Here is a 19,315-nt window from a genome sequence, read left to right as displayed (position 1 = left end):
AGACATCACTTTGCCAACAAAGGTCCGTCTAGTCAAAGCTATGGATTTTCCAGTAGTCATGTATGGATGTGAGAGTTGGACTATAAAGAAAGCTGAGCGCTGAAGAATTGATGCTTTTGAACAGTGGTGTTGGAGAAGACTCTTTAGAGTCCCTTGGACTGCAAGGAGATCCAACCAGTTCATCCTAAAGGAAATCAGTCCTGAATATTCATTGGAAGGACTGATACTGTAGCTGAAACTCCAATACTTTGGCCACTTGATGGGAAGAACTGACTCTTGGAAAAGACCCTGATGCTGGGAAAGATTGAGGGCAGGAGGAAAAGGGGACGACAGAGGATGAGATAGATGCATGGCATCACTGACTGGATGGACATGAATTTGAATAATTTCCAAGTTCCGGGAGTTGCTGATGGGCAGGGAAGCCTAGCATGCTGCAGTTCATGGAGTAGCAAAGAGCCAGACACGACTAAGCGACTGAACTGAACTGATGGATTCAACCTTGCAGGGGCAGAATGAAGAGACAGTTATAGCCCTAAATATAAATAGCATTTGTTTCCCAAGAAGAAAACTATTATTTATTAAATATTTGTGCATCTGGTACCTTGCCTAGAACTTTATATTTGCTATATGAACCACCTTTAGGGGGGAGCCCACCACAGAGGGACAGAACCAGTTCCTGTAGTAAGTTAGGAAAACCGGCATTTGTAACAAACATGCTAAGTGATTCCTAAACACACACAAGTTTGAAAACCAATGATCTAAGACCAGAGTTTTCAAACTGTGAATGGCAATTCATTAGTGGGTAGTGGTCCACATTTAAATATACATATTATATATATAATATATATATACACACACACACACACACACACATATATATATATACACACACACACACGTAAAATTGGAAGTTTCAGAGAATTATCCAGAATTCCACAACACGGGTGTGTTAACACCGGGCAGAAAGGGGGCGTGGGGAGAGCGTGTGAAACCGCAGCAAAATCTCCTCAGCCCCCGGGCCACCGAGCCTACCCTTCAGTCCCCCTGCTCCGGGTCGGCGGGAGAACAAGAAAGATAAAAGCAATCAAGAAAGAAGAGACAGCATATCTTACATAACTTAAGCTCCACAAGTATCTGAGAGAAGTAATATTTAATACACTTCAACTCTGATCACCTACAGTAATAAAGGGAATTACGGTATAGGTAATTTGGCCAAAAAGCCAAAAGTTTAGCCAAAACTTAAATGTTCTACGTTCGCTTTTTGTTTACTGTGGTAATAATAGCAAGTAGAATAGACATATTACTCAAGCTTTACTATTCTCTTCACCAGAGAGCTGAAAGAAGGAAAACAATTTAGTTAATTTATAACTGAATTCCAAGCCCTGGAAAACCAACAGTAACCATCCATTAAAGCCGCCCTATCTCTCTCCTCACTTACAACACACAAATACTGTATGAAGTGACCCACTAGCGAACACAGCCGATCGGTTCTGAACACTCCAAATATTTATTAAGCCAAACAAACCACAGGATTATGGAGAAACGAGGGTCACAAAGGACCCTCTAGAGGAAGGGTAAACACTCCGATAGTAAAGCAGCGACAAACCCGCGGAGCGCCTGCGTTTCTCCACTCCAAGGCGGGAAACGCGGGGTACCGAGTCCGGCGACTTTCCCAGGAGTGGGACCAACACGTAGCTCCTGTCCTCTAGTAGCCACACGGCAGCAGAAGAAGCGCTCCCCATTGGGGCTCCGGATCCCGAAGGCTTGCACACCACAGGAGGGGCGATCCCACCCTACACACCCATACACACAAACACACAAACGGTAAGTCGGGATGTTACCACAACACGCCTCTCTAACACCGGGCAGAAGCGGGGCGTGGAGAGCTCGAGTGAAGCCGCAGCAAAATCTCCTCAACCCCCGGGCCACCGAGCCCACCCTTCCCACCGTGCTCCAGATCGGCGGGAGAACAAGCAGTCCGACCTAGAATTCACGCTCAGGAAAAAAGTAACGAGGGAACTGGCTGATGGCCGGAACAAACGAAACCCCGCAAACTTACCCTGGTGGCACTTCGAAGTAAATCGTGAGGCGGCCGAGACTACGAGAGAGGCGAGGTCGGGGCCTTCTGGGGCCGGAAAAAACCGGTCTCCAAAGTGGCCGCGTCCCCTTTGGAGCGAAGCTCACTGAGACCGAAGCTTAAAAGGGTCGACCTAGTTAATTAGAAAGGGCGGTCACGGACCCCAACTGGCACAAGCTCCGATTGGTTGATTCCCGTGAGGGTTCAAAGAAGACTCCTCTATGATTGGCCAGCAAAGTCAAGCGGGAACCCGGAGGTGGGGGTTGGGGGAGTTGGGAAACAAAGTTGTTACCCAGGCAACAGAGCGACGCAGAGCTCTCCGCTTTATTTTCGGAGCCAAGAGAGGCATCCCAAAAGTGACGCAGGTGAGGAAACCTGACCCTTAGGAGGGGAAAAGAAGAGGTCCTCAGATACCTTAGCTATCTGAGAAACTAGGGAGGACTCTAAATACTAACGGCTCTGAGAGATACCCCGCAAACGCCACAAGTTGCAGATAAAATAGTCTTGTTCTAAATCCCGCAGCCTTTGGTGCTAGAAGCAGGATTCAGCTTTAATATAACTCAGTCTATTAGAATGTGAGTGAGATGAGCCAGTTTTACTAGACAAGGGATGGTTGCTTCTCGAATGTTAGAAGGCCAAAGTGAGTCTGTGACGCCTTACCCACTTCTTTAGACACTCACACGCACTTAATCTGAGAGTATCGCTAATCTGAGAGTGAAAACTTTTTCGTTGTAGGTAGATCTGGGTGCTCCAAGTTGGAGCAGCCGGTGTACTTTTTGTTTTACACGTATAGGCATGATTTATCTTGGACCAGCATGCTTGGTTGCGATATATTTTTAGGGGGTATTTCGCTGTTCAGACTGTCCCTTGCTACGTGGACAATGCCCTGTGTGAGGGAATGTGAATGCTGGGCCTGAGAGCTCTGAGGGATGTTAGTCAGATCAGTTGAGTGAGAAGCGGTCAGACGACACTTGGGGGTCTGGAGCGTGGTGTGTAAATGACTACTTGTACCTACCAAACCTGCTACTGACCAAGGGCTGATTGAGATAGTATTATATTGTTGTTGAACTGTTCACATCAAAAGGTAACAGACTGTGACAGAAAATAAAATCTGAGTGAGGGTAGAGAATAGAGTTTGAGCCGAGAGTTAGGGGTCATTTCTCCTAAGAGCTTTGATTCAGAACAGAGACTATTTCCTGAAGAAATGAATAAAACAGACCTGTTGACTTTGGGAGAAAATTTAAAAGTACTAAAGGACAATGAGCCATCTCAACTTTTCAGATAAAGGTGGAGTATGGGAATGGGACAGAAACAACAACACGAATTATTGGCAAGTGTTTTAAGTTTGGCTAAAATAAAAAATAATGGATATAGGAAATACTAAATCAAGCGGCTCATTTCTTGACCTTTACGTTTATGAAATATCCCAGGTACTTTCAAAAATCATCTTTCATTAAATATTTTAAAATTGTAATTAAAACTCTGTTAAGTCCCCATAGTTACTTATGACTTAGTACACTTGATGGCAGTGAAAGTTAGAGACATAAAATAGGAAAATCATTCTTGGTATTTTAAAAACAAAGTCAAAATGAATTAGTTTTAATAGTCATGGAAGGACTTCTCTGGTGTTTCAGTGGTTAAAATTCCATGCTCTCACGGAAGGGGTCACCAGTTCCATCACTGGTTGGGAAGTTCCTAAAGCATGCACATGCATGGTGCAGCCAAAAAAGAAGGAAAACGAAAATAGGGAAGCATTGATGTGTATAGTTGTCAAAAATGTAAGGAAAAAAAACTCAGTTAACCAGTACATTATAATTTAACTCAGACATAGGCAGCGATGATGTTTACGTTTGTGGTTTTGGAAGAATTTTAATACAGGAATTGTTAAATAAGGCACTATGTAAATAAAGTTGCAGAAGATATGCCAATTTTAAGAGAGTAAATGAATTTTTAATACTTTCAAATCATTCAGCTGTAAACAGTCAGTACTCTACATGGGGATATGTGTTTACCTATTAAACAAGTTTCCAAATGATAATATTTGGTAAGCCTTTATTATTCTAATTTTATTTGCTATATAAACTTGAATCAATAAGATATCATTTCTTTTTGAATAGTGCATAATTCAGAGTTTTCACCCATTTAACCTAGACTTTCCTCCAGTTAGTTCAAGTCAGAGAGCCGTTCCTATTGACACTGTAAAAATAAAAAGAAATAAAAGGTAAAAATAAAAAGGAAGTATGATCCCAGTCCTCTTAACTACAGTCTGACTTAATCTCATGTTATTGATTTTATTGTTTCAGTACTATCAGTCGGGAGTAATCCTAATTGATCTTGTTTAGTCCCTAAATGGCTCCAATATTTTGGTTAAAGAGCTGATCCTGAAGCATTTGCCCCTTTAGTACCAAGAGAGATCCCCCTCCATTACCTGTGAAGGCCCTAAGGTTTCAAGTCAGTGTGGGAAAAATGAAAGGTACTGTCTAGAAAACTCTGCCACTGGAACTGGCCAGCAAAAGAGAGTGAGAGAAAACAAAAGGGGGGGGGGGGAATCTAGAAAATTTATTTTCTATATAACCAAACCTCAAAGAAAACATTTAGCAATATATATTTAAAATGAAATTCCTACTGGCCTTAAATTTATTCCTGGCCTGTTTAAGTGGCAATATCAGAAAAATCACTGTACTCTCAGTACTGTAAGCAAAAGGAAGAATGCATTCCAAAGTACAAAGGCAGGAGGTTATAGGGTATGTTTAATTAGAAGTTCAGTTTTTAACAGAATGCAGATTACATGTAGGAGAATAATAGGAGGGAAGGGCAGAAAATTAGGCTGGGGTTATATCCTGAAGATCCTTGATTGCCAGGCTCAAAATGAACTTTATATCAAATTTACAAATAAAAGATAGTCCTACAAATAAATAACAGTGCATAACTCATAAAAAGGTATATTGCTCTAATTTTTCCAATGTGATCTATTTGTGTCAAATGAATTACAGTAGGTTTTTAGTAGTTTTAATGAATTATTCTTGATTTGTTAGACTTCTAAAAAAGCTAGTAGAATCTTCACTTTCATTGAACTTAGAATATAGTTTTCTGACAATTCAAATTCTTGTTTTTCTCTTTAGACACTTTGAGTTCTTTGATTAATATTGCTGATTCTTTTGTTTGTTGGAATACAATATCGAGAAGCTTGTCATGGTTTATTATTTTGTGCTTATAGGTGATTATTATAGTTGCTATGGTAAAAATTATTTTTGCTGGCATACCAACTTTTTATGATATTTCCACTTCAATCTATCTAAGTATGAATCTATGCCATTCTATGACAGCATAATTTGGAATTTAAGAAGTTCGATTCCTAATATACTTCAGATATAAAAAGCATTATTATAAATTATTGTAATTTGTATTACATCCCAAGGAGTGGTATTCCCTTCAAAGCAGTCACTTTGGGAGACTATCCACTTATTATAATGCTGTTGTTATTGCTCAAATTACTTTTGAAACTACTCTTAGAATCGCCTTAAGGCTTGTAGCTCATTCTTTTGAATATCCTCAAAGTATCAGATCTTCATAGTTTGAAAGTAGATGTGATATCTAGATATAGCTAGAAATCACTTGGAGACAAATCTGATGTGTAATCAAACTGAGTGATACCATAATGACAACTGTTTTTTTGGTAATACATATGAAGGCAATTCCAAAATACTTTGAGCATTGATAGCATAATTTCCATCAATGTATAACCTTCCAAGATGACTAGGAAATCAACTTTTGTGTGAATTTAATCATGCTTTGTTCAGTCTTCACCAACTGCTGACTACATGCTGGCTCTAGTTACTGAAGACACGCAACTTCCAGGTGTACCTTCCCATTGCCCACACTGCTTTGTCTCTCACCAAATGAGAACAAGGCCAGATGTGCATTTAGAATTAATCTGCTTTTCCTAAATACAGTATCCAGTGCATCTAATGAACCGCAGCTTTCCTTCATAACCTGTCCTGGCACATTAGAAAGCCTCTGATGGAGTGTCTGGTTCCTCTTCTCTTTTCTAGCTGTGATGTTGAACCCTACCATATTCTGAACCTTTCTCTGACTGCCAACTCCCACCTCAAGAACTCCACTCTGCCTCCTGTACTCCCACCTGTGGACCAGGGTCCTGCTTTACCTAAATAGACCTCGCTGTAACCATGGCTATTCAACCTTTCTGCTGAAACACTGTTCATGTGCTGAAACTCTCGCTACCATGTCACTGCCAAGCTAATGAGCATGCATGAATAGCAGTTCTGATTGCTATCTCAGATGCTGTATTTGGGACTTCTGAATGCCCTTCTTCTGGGTTAGCTCTACTGGTTCCAGTTTCTTCCTCTCTCACCAGCCCACTGTTGATCTCTAACAATCTTCATCATTGTGTACCTGTGTTGCTGGCACTATGTACCAAATAATAATATTTTTAGAAAGTTTTTCGTATTTTAGCAAACTCTTTCACCCACATTGCATAATATAGCCATCACAACAATACTGTGAGGTAGATAATGCTGGAATAATAAAGCAATTTCTGCTATATTTGTTTTTTAAAAGTCTCATTGTACAATATCAACTCAAAATACCACTCATATCATTGCATCTGATATCTGGACCCATTTTTTCTCTTTCATTATCTAAGGTAGAAAATGTTTCAGTAAACTTTTTGCTTTTAATGTTAAGTAAATATTTAATGAACACATAATCAGCTAGGTCTTTAAAAATATAAACAGGAGCCTCTTCATTTAATTTAATGTGTCAATTATTCATTCCCATAGCAGACTACCAGACCATATTGTGAGAGAAGATTGTTTTATTGCCTCTTATTTCACCTTTTCCAGTTTAATGAGTTTTCAGTGTAATGAGTTTTATCATTAAGTTATTTGACATCATTATTAGAAATGATATTCATGCCCAGCAAAATTAAATTTTTTAAGAACCAATAATAGCTAACATGTGTTGAGTACTTGCTATGTGCCAGGCACTTTTCCCAGCTCTTTTATGTGTATTAAGCTACGTAATGCTTGTAACAACCTATGAAGTAGCATTATTATCATCCCTATTTTATAGATAAGGAAAATGAGGTATAGAGAGATTAAATGATGTGTCCAGGGTCGCAGAATAGGAAGTAAATGATAGATACATACCTAGGCAGCATGACTCCAAAGCCCTTACTCTTAACCACTGTGATATACTTGCCTCTATGCAAGATGTACAGAGTTATTTAACATTTGTTTCATACCCTTGACATCTCCAATAAACATTCAGATCAGTTTTCCTGTTAAAAAAAGAAAGTCATAATAATGGTAAAACATAAGAGTAAAACAATAGATTTGTAAACTGCCATTACATGCAGATTGATTTTGACAGGAGATTGTGCCAGCAGTCTTTTGAGAATCCTTTTATATTACTTTTCTATGCACAATGGAAACATTTTAATGGGTCATTTAATATAAGCACTAAAGAAATTTTTTCTATGAATTAATTTTATAGAATAATGTTTGAAAAATATCAGAAATGTAGAAAAGATTCCTATTATATTTATGCCCAAATCACTAATAATAAGCCTAATTCTACAGTCTTTATTCAGGTTTTTCATTAGAGTCTGACACTTTCAAGATTTTTAAAAATCCTGAACTCCTACTCTAAATACAATGGTAGAGAGTATTTTAAAGACTGATGTCTGGTTGGTAGGAGTACAGGTATTTGTGATTTTCTTATTTCTACTTTTAATGTATTATTTCCTAAAAGTTCCACAATAGACATATACAGTATCACTATTATAATCAAGAGAAAGCAATTTGTTTCCATGAACTTTCACTAAAGTTAATGAACCAACTCACTAGAGGCCTCAAACAGCTGCATAATGCGAGACATCATCAAGGGTTGATTAAAATTTTAAATAACAGAAAGTACGGGGCTGCCTGAGGCAAAAGTGTGAAATGAATAACTTTCCTTGAGACATTCACCCCAGCAAACATCCTTTTCAGTTCACTAAATAGAATATACAGCTTAGACAGCATAAAAGAGACAAGGTAAAAAGGTAGTCTATATAAGTACATTTCTAAATAATGATGTACATTCTACATGACACTGACATACCCTTTCTCTAGAGGTAGAGTTTAAGAACGTGCATTTTTAGTTAACTCCCCAGTGATTCTTAAGCACACTAAAACCTGAGAACCACTACGTAGGTGCTCAAGAAATGCTTGTTAGATTAAGCATGAAGTTTTAATAAAGCAAGTTGAATACTTTTGTCTACTTGCTGCCCTGTGAGTCTGTGAGTCTCTGTGAATCAGCACAATATATATATTTGAAGGCGTTTACAAGGATTTTCAAGGAGGAATAAGAGATCATGGAGCGACCCAGGGAAAGAAGGGAGATAGGACAATTTAGAAAAATCTTCATGTCTTAAATAAAATAGAAAACTAAAATACCTCTTTCTGATTATCTTCTTCCTCAGAATATGGAATCTGAAAATGCAGAAAGTGAAAATATGGAAACAGAAAATATGGAATTTGAAAATATGGCAATTGAAACAATTTCTTCAGTTTCAGCATTACAGGCTCTCTCTAAGCTACTTTATCCTGAAGAGGATGACTTTGAATCTGAACAGGTGGTCGTATACTTACAGATGAATTAGTTCTGATCACACTAACTCGTGAAACTGTCTTTGAACAACTTGTTCCAACCTTGCTGTGGGAGCAGGGCTGTGTCATCTAATACATTCACAGGAGGTTGCAGGACTCATTATGCATGAGAGTATAACCTCTAGTACATTTCTAGCAAACATAATTATATTTTTTCTAAACTACCTGAACACTGAATAGGAAAATAGTTCTGTAACTATGGTAGCAATAGCCACATTTTGTTTGTCATTTATATTTATGGCCAGAGAATGCTTGACAACCAATGCAAAGAGTGGTAGCTAGGATTTTTAAGCCTAGACAATATTTCTATAAAACAAATAATTTTAATTAGGCAGTATTAATTAAGCCTCCAAAACCCTTAATTTTTTTTATTTGTCTACACATGAAAGCAGAACAGAAAACATTTTGAGCCAAATAATGGGACAAACTAGCTTCAGCCTATTAAAATTGGCTTCCGGCTGCATGCTCAAATAGAGCTGCGGAATCTAGTTAGCCAAATAGCATTTGGGGTCAGGAAAGGGAACCTCAGGGAGTCTTGCAGCAGCAAGATGGGATTCATTTTGGGTAGGAGAGTTGCATGAATTGACCTTTGACTTTTTCACACTCACTGTCAGTATGCTTAGAATACTCAAAATACTTCCGTGTAACCCCTTGCTCTCCATTCTCCATCTCTGTGGACATTGGCAAACTTTGACTATCAGACTGCCAGTGTGAAGGCACACAAAATTTGTTTGAAGGCAGAAATCTCCTAGTATAGCAGAATATATCAATTTGCTTTAAATTATTTTAATGTTCTTTGTTATCATGGTCAGTTTACCATGAATAAACCATCTCCCATGACCATACATATCAATTTTCTCCTCCCCAAATTCTTTTTTCCCATAGTGTGGAAAAACAAGTAGTATAATCTAAATAGGCAGCCAATTCAGTGGTTCAAGTTGACACTGGATTGAGCTTCTACCCTCCAGGAAGAAGTTAGGTGGAACAGGGCAAGTAAGACTTGCAGATGGAAATAAAATTTGTAGAGGAGGGGAACTAAATTGGCTTGGAGCCAGAATTAGTAACCAAGAAGTTTTAGTCAGGGAAAATTCTTAGTAGAGGCCAAAGAAAGAATCTCATTAGTAACAGCATTGAAGATAGACAACAAATAAGACCCAGAAGAAAAAGTTAAGAGCAATATACCAATAAGTTGGGAAGGCAAACTCATTTTTGCTACCTTAGCTGAAATAGAGTGGTACATCCTGGGAAAGGTAAGGTTATGCCATATAGAAAAAGTATAGCCAGTGCTTGAGAAATAGTGATCTTGAATAAAGTGAGATGGAACTTGTAACTGGAACAGATTCAGAGATAAGAATTTATTCTGGTTACAAAGCCTGTTTCCTTTGGCATTTATGCATGGTGATGTTTATTTGTAACTAGAGGCATTTTCAGGGGAAAGATGAGTGCCTATGAGAATAAAGAGACTAGAATCATTTTACCAAATTGTAAAATTTATAGAGGAAAATTACTATAATAATGTACAATTCTGTATATCTGGGTTATAAGCAATATTTTAGATAACTGGTCATTCAGACGCCACAGTACAGATATTATTAGAGGATGTAGAATTGGAGTATCAGAACAGTAGGAGAATAATTAATGTTTCTAATGAACTATTAAATTTTCCAGGAGAGAAATGGCTCTTCATTTTTTAACATGCATTAATCTTGGGAACTGCAGAATGATTACAAGAGTGATGTGTTTTTGAAAATATACTTACTGTAAACAGCATTTAGAACTGTTGCATACACGTTGGTTTATTTACACTATCCTCACCATGAATTGCTAAGAATATAGGAGATTGGGAAAGAATATGTCTGTTATCTTTTAAACTCACAAGGGATTTTAAGACCTTGGGAAATAAGGTTCACCACTTTGCACAGGGATGTTCTAACTCTCTTACATATTGCAGGGTGGCATGAATTACAATGATAAATTGCTCAGATAATTGGATGTAGATTCATAGTAGAGGCTGAAATGATAATCTTACAGAAACAATTGCCAGATGGTTTTACTGTTTTTTATTATCCTGATCCATCTTTTCACGTGAAAATTTTATTTTTAATTATTTATTTTTATTATGTTAATCAACTGAAACTCCCCTCTGTTCTGATATACTGATCCAATCATCAGTGTTCATAGAGGGCATACCAATTTTTGTCAGGAATGTTCAAGTGTTTATTTCTATGGATTTTTATTTGCTATGGAAGGAAACACTCAACAAAACAAGAGACCCTCATGTTCCAAAAAATCCTTTACCCTGATCGACTGTTAGTATTATTAGTATTCTGGTGATTAATAACTTAAGAAAAGCACTGCAATTTTATATGACTTCAGTGATTTAAAAGAAAAAAATGTACAGAATATTATCTTGGGAGTTGCACATTAAAATGCCTGTAACACCTTAAGGGTTTCCCTGGTGGCTTAGTAGTAAAGAATCTGCCTGCAATGCAGGAGACACAAGAGATGTGGGTTCAATCCCTGGGTCAGGAAGATCCCCTGGAGGAGGAAATGGCAACCTACTCCAGTATTCTTGCCTAGAGAATCCCATGGACAGAGCCTGGCGGGCTACAGTCCATGGGATCACAAAGAATCAGACACAATTTAGCAACTAAACAACACCACCTTAACCACAGACATAGCACTTTTCAAGCAACTTTCTGGAAAGGAATAGTTACTGCCTGAGAAACTGTTGAAATGTTATAGATTAATTTATAACTAATAACCTACAGCTGTTGGAATAATTTAGTATAATAAAGACAGGTGAGATTTTCCACCAGCTTTCAAGGACAGACCCTATTTCTCTTGCCCAAACAGGACATTTTAACTTTTGTACTTGTCTGAAATCTTGGGAGATAAGGGCAGGATCCTGGAAAGGGAGAGTTAGAGGCGCTGGTTGGCCAGGGCCAAGTGATAAGACGTTTTCCACTGCCAGCAATGGAGTGAATTGGAGTTAGAGAATCTGACATCAGATTAGTAAAAAATTGGGATTTTCTTGAAATACTGAAGAACTCCTGAGAAGGACCAATGAAGTGGTTGCCAGTATATTGAAGGTGTAATGTGTGTTATGGCAAATAGATGGGGAAATAATGGAAACAGTGAGAGACGTTACGTTTTGGGGCTCCAAATCACTGCAGATGGTGACTGAAGTCATGAAATTAAAAGACACTTGCTCCTTGGAAGAAAAGCTATGACCAACCTAGACAGCATATTAAAAAGCAGAGACATTACTTTGCCAACAAAGATCCATCTAGTCAAAGCTATGGTTTTTCCAGTAGTCATGTTTGGATTTGAGAGCTGGACTATAAGGAAAGCTGAGAGCCGAAGAATTGATGCTTTTGAACTGTGGTGTTGGAGAAGACTTTTGAGAGTCCCTTGGATTGCAAGGAGATTCAACCAGTCCATCCTAAGGGAAATCAGTCCTGAATATTCATTGGAAGGACTGATGCCGTAGCTGAAACTCCAATACTTTGGTCACTTGATGTGAAGAACTGACTCTTGGAAAAGACCCTGATGCTGGGAAGGATTGAAAGCAGGAGGAGAAGGGGATGACAGAGGATGAGATGGTTGTATGGCATCACCAACTGGATGGACATGAGTTTGAATAAGCTCTGGGAGCTGGTGACGGACAGGGAAGCCTGGCGTGCTGCAGTCCATGGGGTCGCAAAGATTCAGACACGACTGAGCGACTGAACTGAACTGAATGTGTGTTATACTTAGTTGAAAAAAAAAAAAACTATTCTGCTGGTGAGCCAGAGGCAGTCCTGTAAGCTGTGTGTTGGGGGGTATGTATGCTTGTGCAGAAGATGGCAAAGTAAATCTCAATTTGCATGAAGACTGAAGTGGTTCATCATGTGTTTGACACTGTTACTTTGGGGTTGCTGTTTAAATTCACTCATTTAGTGTCATGAGGTGGTGAGACGAAGTATTTCATACCCACGGTGGAAAGAAGTAAAAGCTATTAAGACTTTTTTTTCTTTTTTTTTCTTTTTTATTTTTCAATGGGTTTTGTCATACATTGATATGAATCAGCCATAGAGTTACACGTATTCCCCATCCCGGTCCATTAAGACTTTTAAATGAGTTGTTTGATGTCTAAATAGTTCGACTCTATTTAGTTGTTTGTTTTCATTTCTATAAAGCCTACCCACCCTTCTGTTCCCCATCTAACTAGACCAGACAACTGCCAAAATCCAAAATCCATGTTCTTATACTAACGCTTGGTTATAATCTTCAAAGAGATGAATGTGGCTCATTCCCCTATCCCCAGAAACACATGATTCACTGGGCTGGAACTGGGGATTTAGTCTGATCAAAGATCAATTCTGCCATAGGGTCTGTTAAACCAAATGCTTTTTGAAAGGACAAGGAAAACACATTCAAAATAATACTTGATATCTGTCTCTTGGTTGTATAACAACAATGGATAATTAAACTGGGTAGCTCAATGAAATTGTATCTGGAAAACTTATCAAATTTAAAGTATTACTGGTCATATAAGTTATACAAGTAGTAATTATAGAACACTGGACTTTTTTCTTCTCCTCCAGTCAAATAGTTCACCAACAATGGGAGCCATGGGACCTGGAAATATTGGACCACCAAAAAGAGAAGAGCTTAAAGGTAAGTTATACTATAAGAAGTATAGCATATAGATCAATATAATCAGCATACTCTCTTCTTTGGGAGCAAAATTATAGGGAGAGTAATGCTAACACTAGCACTTATCAAAGATGAACTCAAATAATTGTGGGGATGATGAACAGCTATTTACATATAAAGATGCAGTTTTTACCCTATGTTGCAGGTAAGTTGTTTTTCTAGTAATTGAAGTTAATTTGCCTTGAGTTATTCACATTTTGGGGCATATTTCCTGAGATGGGAAAAAAAGAAAATCCATGTGTTTAGAGAACTTTTTTTTTAATTATTATTTAGGGTCTAGTTAATGGCAACCCTCTCCAGTATCCTTGCCTGGAAAATCTCATGAACAGAGGAGCCTGGTGGGCTGCAGTCCATGGGATTGCAAAGAGTCGGGCATGACTGAGCGACTAACTCTTACTTACCAAGATGCTTAGCTTCTTCACCTTCTATGCTGCTATATTCTGGCAGTTTCACAGAATTCATTCATTAATTCATTAAATAAATATTTGTTGAGAGCCTATTATGTACCAAGTAGTATGGTCATCTCTGAGACTACAACGGAGATCAAACTAGAGTCATTGCCCCCTTTGAACTAATAGTCTTCTGGAAAACACAATAAAACAAACAACTACAAGATTTCATCTAATGTTAAAAAACATAAATTAAGGCCCTTGGGGTGACTTATAAAGTCATGGGTCCAATAAACTAGAATAAGTATTTTTTGGATGTTTTACTTGTGTTTTGGCTTGTACATTTTCACAGAGTTGAACATTTTACACAACTTTAAAAATCTAGAAAGTTCTAATTCTATTGGTCATGATTACAGTTACCAGAGGGTGGACTGGGAAAGGAAATGAAGTATTTAGGTAATTGTGAAAAATTTTGTCTGGAAAAATGGTTAAAATAATGACTAAAATGAAAAAAAAAATAATGACTAAAATGATGTCTGAGTGGACAATTTTTAAATTTCGGTAGTTATTATTCTACATACTCAAGAGTATATTTGTCTTATTCAAGAGATATTCACTTCATAGAAGACTAGTTCAAATTTGGATGTATTTCTGTGCTGCCTATATTTCTTATAATGTTATGTCTAATAATCCTGAAATTCTGAGAACAAAAAGTCATACATAAAACTTTATATATAAAATTGTAATTATGCTTTACAAAGCCCATGTTAGATAGACACAGGTCATTTCAAAAGAACTGGCAGAATTGCAAACCTGACAATCAGGTACATTTCTGGGAATGCTTGAAAGACTCAAAATACTGTTCTGCACCTAATGTGGGTTGCCATTTGCTGTCCCAATAGTTGGAACAAATTCAAGCTAAGATTTTGCATGCTTATTTACCTTTAAACATTCGAATATGACATGTAGAAACCCAGGCACATACTCAGTTTGATATAAAAGACAAGTAAGAGAGATTTTCTTTAGAGCTCATGTCTACATGAGGATAATACTGAATTAAAAATGATCATTGTCTCAACTGTTTTCAATTTCTTTCACTGATAGAATTTTTAAAGAATTATGTCAGACTTGCATGGAGAAGGTATTGAAGGGCTTTTATATAATAAGACTTCAGTTCAGTCACTCAGTTGTGTCTAACTCTTTGCGACCCCATGGACTACAGCATGCCAGGCTACCCTGTCCATCACCAACTCCCGGAGCTTGCTCAAACTCATGTCCATTGAGTTGGTGATGCCATCCAACCATCTCATCCTCTGTTGTCCCCTTCTCCTGCCTTCAATAATATAGCTTAGTACAAGATAAAATATTTCTACCCAAATCATCTTGGTTGCATATTTGGTTTGTCCTTTAATGTAAAAATATTTTACATATGATCCTATTTGTTTTTGAAAAACAGTGTAATATTTCTTTGCATATATGTTGTGCAATATATTATATATACATTTTATATATAATATATTTTATATTCAATGTTATTTTATGTACAAAATATTTCTATATCATATGTTCTATATGTGTATATACACATATATGTGTGTATATATATATTTGTAGATATATATATGCACACATGTACAGAGAGAGACTAGGAAGATATACACCAGAATGCTATCATTGACTATCTATGAGTGGTTGGATTGTAGATTATTTTATTTTCTTCTTTTTTGCTTATATATCTTTTCCAAATTTTCTACATGTATTATTACAACTCTTCAATGTATTGATTGTGTGTTAATTAAAAACTTTAAGTCAATTGTTACTAATTTAGCTTCCTTTGACCAAAAAACAAACTAGCGATTACAAATAGAAAATGTTTCACTTCAGTGATCCCAAACTTAACGTAAAGAAAGACAGGAGGAATTTCAAGGGGTAAAAGGGGCAGGAGTTTCAGCTTTATCTCCTCTTTCTTCACAGTCATCCCTCAAACTCGTAGTGAAAATTGTGAGGAAATCTGGAATCCAGAGGAAGTTTCAGAAGGAGCAGAGCATCACGATACGTGGGATGTTAGAGACACACCAGAGTAAGTCAAATGAAGTCAGGAACATGTTTGGGAGTTTAAGTTAGATGTGTCATCTAATACTGTTCTATTTTTGATAAGATTCACAAAGTAATTTCTACCACTTAAAAGATAAAACTATGGTGACACACAGAAGGCATGTGTAATTGATTATTTTTCTTCCTTTTAGAGCAGAAATGAATAATAAAACCTAATACCTTTCTTTCAGTTATTATCTAGCAAAAGATGAAAAATACAGTCACTTCCATTATAAATTTATATTTAGTATCATTTAGTTGTACAGTGTGTAAGTACCAGTGGGTAAAACCAGCCCGTTAAATTACAAGTATTCATACAAACTAAATTGTTATGCCATGTTTTTGTGTCAAAGACCTGCTTTTAATTACTCAATGTTCCATAATCTGAGTAAAATACTATGTTCTCCCACCAATTATCTGCTGTTACCTGGACTTATTTACTACTTACTTTAGTATGGTGTTTAGTATATTTTGCAGGCAGGATTAAAGGCTTGCTTTCTAGCCTTTTCAATGGGAATCATAAATATGAATTTTAGAATTATCACAAAAGCCTTGCATACTAATAAATGAAATCACTCTTTCTTTTAAGAATTAAAGTATGTTTACATACATCATTGGAATTAATGATTAAATACACCAAGCTTTAAATATATGTATTTTAAAATAAAATCTTGGTTGAATATTTAGCTTGAAAAACAAAGGCAATACTTATTGAATTATAATGTACTTTAGAATTTATTGAAAACTTCTATGGTAAGTGATCTGAGAAATTTTCTAATTCCAACTGCAAAACTGTGTCCAATATTAAAAAAAAAAGCTATGCTTCTATCTTCTACCTCAGTTCTGAAAATAGAAGCAGTGGGAGGCTGCAGATAATTAACTGGAAAAATGTAGTCAACTTTCAAATAAACAATGTTTAAAAAACAGTAAATCTCATAAATAGAGAAATCAAAGGGGATTTTAAAACATTTCTGTCTGCATCTTAAATATCAAGGGAGTGAATCCCAGGTTATGTTTATACAGTGCCCACACATTCCTGTGAAAGGTAAGAATTAAATCATTCATTTGTCATATAGTTTCAGTTCAGTTCAGTTCAGTTCAGTCGCTCAGTCCTGTCTGACTCTTTGCGACCCCATGAACCACAGCTCTCCAGGCCTCCCTGTTCATCACCAATCCCTGGAGTTTACTCAAACTCATGTCCATCGAGTCGGTGATGCCATCCAGCCATCTCATCCTCTGTCGTCCCCTTCTCCTCCTGCCCCCAGTCCCTCCCAGCATCAGGGTCTTTTCCAATGAGTCAACTCTTCGCATGAGGTGACCAAAGTACTGGAGTTTCAGCTTCAGCATCAGTCCTTCCAATGAACACCCAGGACTGATCTCCTTTAGGATGGACTGGTTGGATCTCCTTGCAGTCCAAGGGACTCTCAAAAGTCTTCTCCAACACCACAGTTCAAAAGCATCAATTTTTTGGCACTCAGCTTTCTTCACAGTCCAACTCTCACATCCATACATGACCACTGGAAAAACCATAGCCTTGACTAGATGGACCTTTGTTGGCAAAGTAATGTCTCTGCTTTTTAGTATGCTATCTAAGTTGGTCAAAACTTTCCTTCCAAGGAGTAAGTGTCTTTCCATTTCATGGCTGCAATCACCATCTGCAGTGATTTTGGAGCCCCAAAAAATTAAGTCTGACACTGTTTCCACTGTTTCCCCATCTATTTGCCATGAAGTGATGGGACCAGATGCCATGATCTTAGTTTTCTGAATGTTGAGCTTTAAGCCAACTTTTTCACTCTCCTCTTCCACTTTCATCAAGAGGCTTTTTAGTTCCTCTTCACTCTCTTCCATAAGGGTGGTGTCATCTGCATATCTAAGGTTATTGATATTTCTCCCAGCAATCTTGATTCCAGCTTGTGCTTCTTCCAGCCCAGCGTTTCTCATGATGTACTCTGCATATAAGTTAAATAAGCAGAATGACAATATACAGCCTTGATGTACTCCTTTTCCTATTTGGAACCAGTCTGTTGTTCCATGTCCAATTCTAACTGTTGCTTCCTGACCTGAATATAGGTTTCTCAAGAGGTAGGTCAGGTGGTCTGGTATTCCCATCTCTGAGAATTTTCCACAGTTTGTTGTGATCCACACAGTCAAAGGCTTTGGCATAGTTAATAAAGTAGAAATAGATGTTTTTCTGGAACTCTCTTGCTTTTTTGATGATCCAGCAGATGTTGACAATTTGATCTCTGGTTCCTCTGCCTTTTCTAAAACCAGCTTGAACATCTGGATGTTCACGGCTCATGTATTGCTGAAGCCTGGCTTGGAGAATTTTGAGCATTACTTTACTAGCGTGTGAGATGAGTCATATAGTTTAGTGAATGTCAAACAGCCATCTGTGACAAGCTCCAAATCTGAGTAAATTTTTGCTTTTCATCCTGATGTTTGATGTTCTGTTGAAAGAATATCCCTCAAAACTTCAAATGAACAAGAACTCCAGTCAAGATATGAAGATAACTGCTTTACAAGATTTTTTCATCTTTATTTTCTACCTTATGCAAATACATTTCAAAATGTCCTAATTGATAAAGAACAAAATGGATAGAGAATGGGAACAGGCAGATCACAAAAGAAGAATCACAAGTTACCAAATAAAAATAGTAAGGAGCTGAGCTAAGTCACTGACCTTAGAGAGAAATATAAGGGTCTTTATCTGAGAGATATTTGAAGGAAGATTTGGCATTTGATTAGATATGATGAATAAGAGGAAAACATCAAAGATGGTGCTGAGATTACTTGCTTGGGTGACTGGGTGAAGAGTGAAGCCATTAACTGCAATTGGGAATGTAGTGAAGTAGAAGCGGTGGGAGTTTGATTTTGGTTGTGTGGATTGTGAGGTGCCGTGGGACCTTCAGGCAAATATATATAGAAGGCAGTTGGAAAATTGCATCTGGAGATGAGGGGAAAGGCAACAGCTAGAGCAAATCCATGTGGGAGTCCAGGGCATGTAGATCAATATCTTTCTGTTTTGTTTTAACCTGGCTTCATCTGTGTAAATATCTGGGAGCTGTTATAGTCTATTAAGAAAAAAAGTGTTCCATCTCAAAATGCTGTTTACTCTTAGTCCTATTCCAACTCAGAGAAATCCCTCTTTCATTCTTGGGTATTCTGGTTTGCAAGTGATCAGAAGTTCAGTGTTGTCTTTTAGTCTTCTATCCAGAGATTTGCCATTTCTTCATTAGAGTAGAATTAAACAGACAAGATTATTTGTAAATGTTTACTTACTTCATTCCATCTAAAAAGATAGGTTTCATTTATGGCTGGGTTTCTATAAACCACTGTATCCCTAGGGTCCCAAATTTGGAGCCTAGGAAAGATTTGTGGATTGT

The 19,315-nt window shown here is 37.4% G+C and overlaps 2 protein-coding genes across 5 annotated transcripts in view; one reads left to right on the top strand and one right to left on the bottom strand.

The window, feature by feature from the left end:
- NUP62CL (nucleoporin 62 C-terminal like) overlaps positions 1-2,199 on the bottom strand; it is an 83,331-nt gene extending 81,132 nt beyond the window's left edge. For all 3 annotated transcript variants that reach the window (XM_065915413.1, XM_065915415.1, XM_065915414.1), the window contains exon 1: positions 2,060-2,199. The gene's annotated coding sequence lies outside the window, so the exon portion shown is untranslated. The remainder of the gene's footprint in view (positions 1-2,059) is intronic.
- A 161-nt stretch (positions 2,200-2,360) lies between these two features.
- Positions 2,361-19,315, top strand: part of DNAAF6 (dynein axonemal assembly factor 6) — a 44,789-nt gene continuing 27,834 nt past the window's right edge. The window contains exons 1-4 of one of the 2 annotated variants that reach the window (XM_065916532.1): positions 2,361-2,442; positions 8,562-8,714; positions 13,338-13,410; positions 15,813-15,918. In XM_065916532.1, coding sequence (XP_065772604.1) covers positions 8,565-8,714; positions 13,338-13,410; positions 15,813-15,918 — 329 coding nt within the window. In that variant the 5' untranslated portion in view covers positions 2,361-2,442; positions 8,562-8,564. Of the gene's footprint in view, positions 2,443-8,561; positions 8,718-13,337; positions 13,411-15,812; positions 15,919-19,315 lie in introns of both variants that reach the window. The other variant, XM_065916531.1, reaches the window with a different exon arrangement.

Source organism: Muntiacus reevesi, chromosome X, assembly GCF_963930625.1.
Source record: "Muntiacus reevesi chromosome X, mMunRee1.1, whole genome shotgun sequence".
Taxonomy (NCBI): domain Eukaryota; kingdom Metazoa; phylum Chordata; class Mammalia; order Artiodactyla; family Cervidae; genus Muntiacus; species Muntiacus reevesi.
The sequence above is the reverse complement of the archived record's forward strand: the minus strand, read 5'-3'. Positions and strand labels throughout refer to the sequence as shown.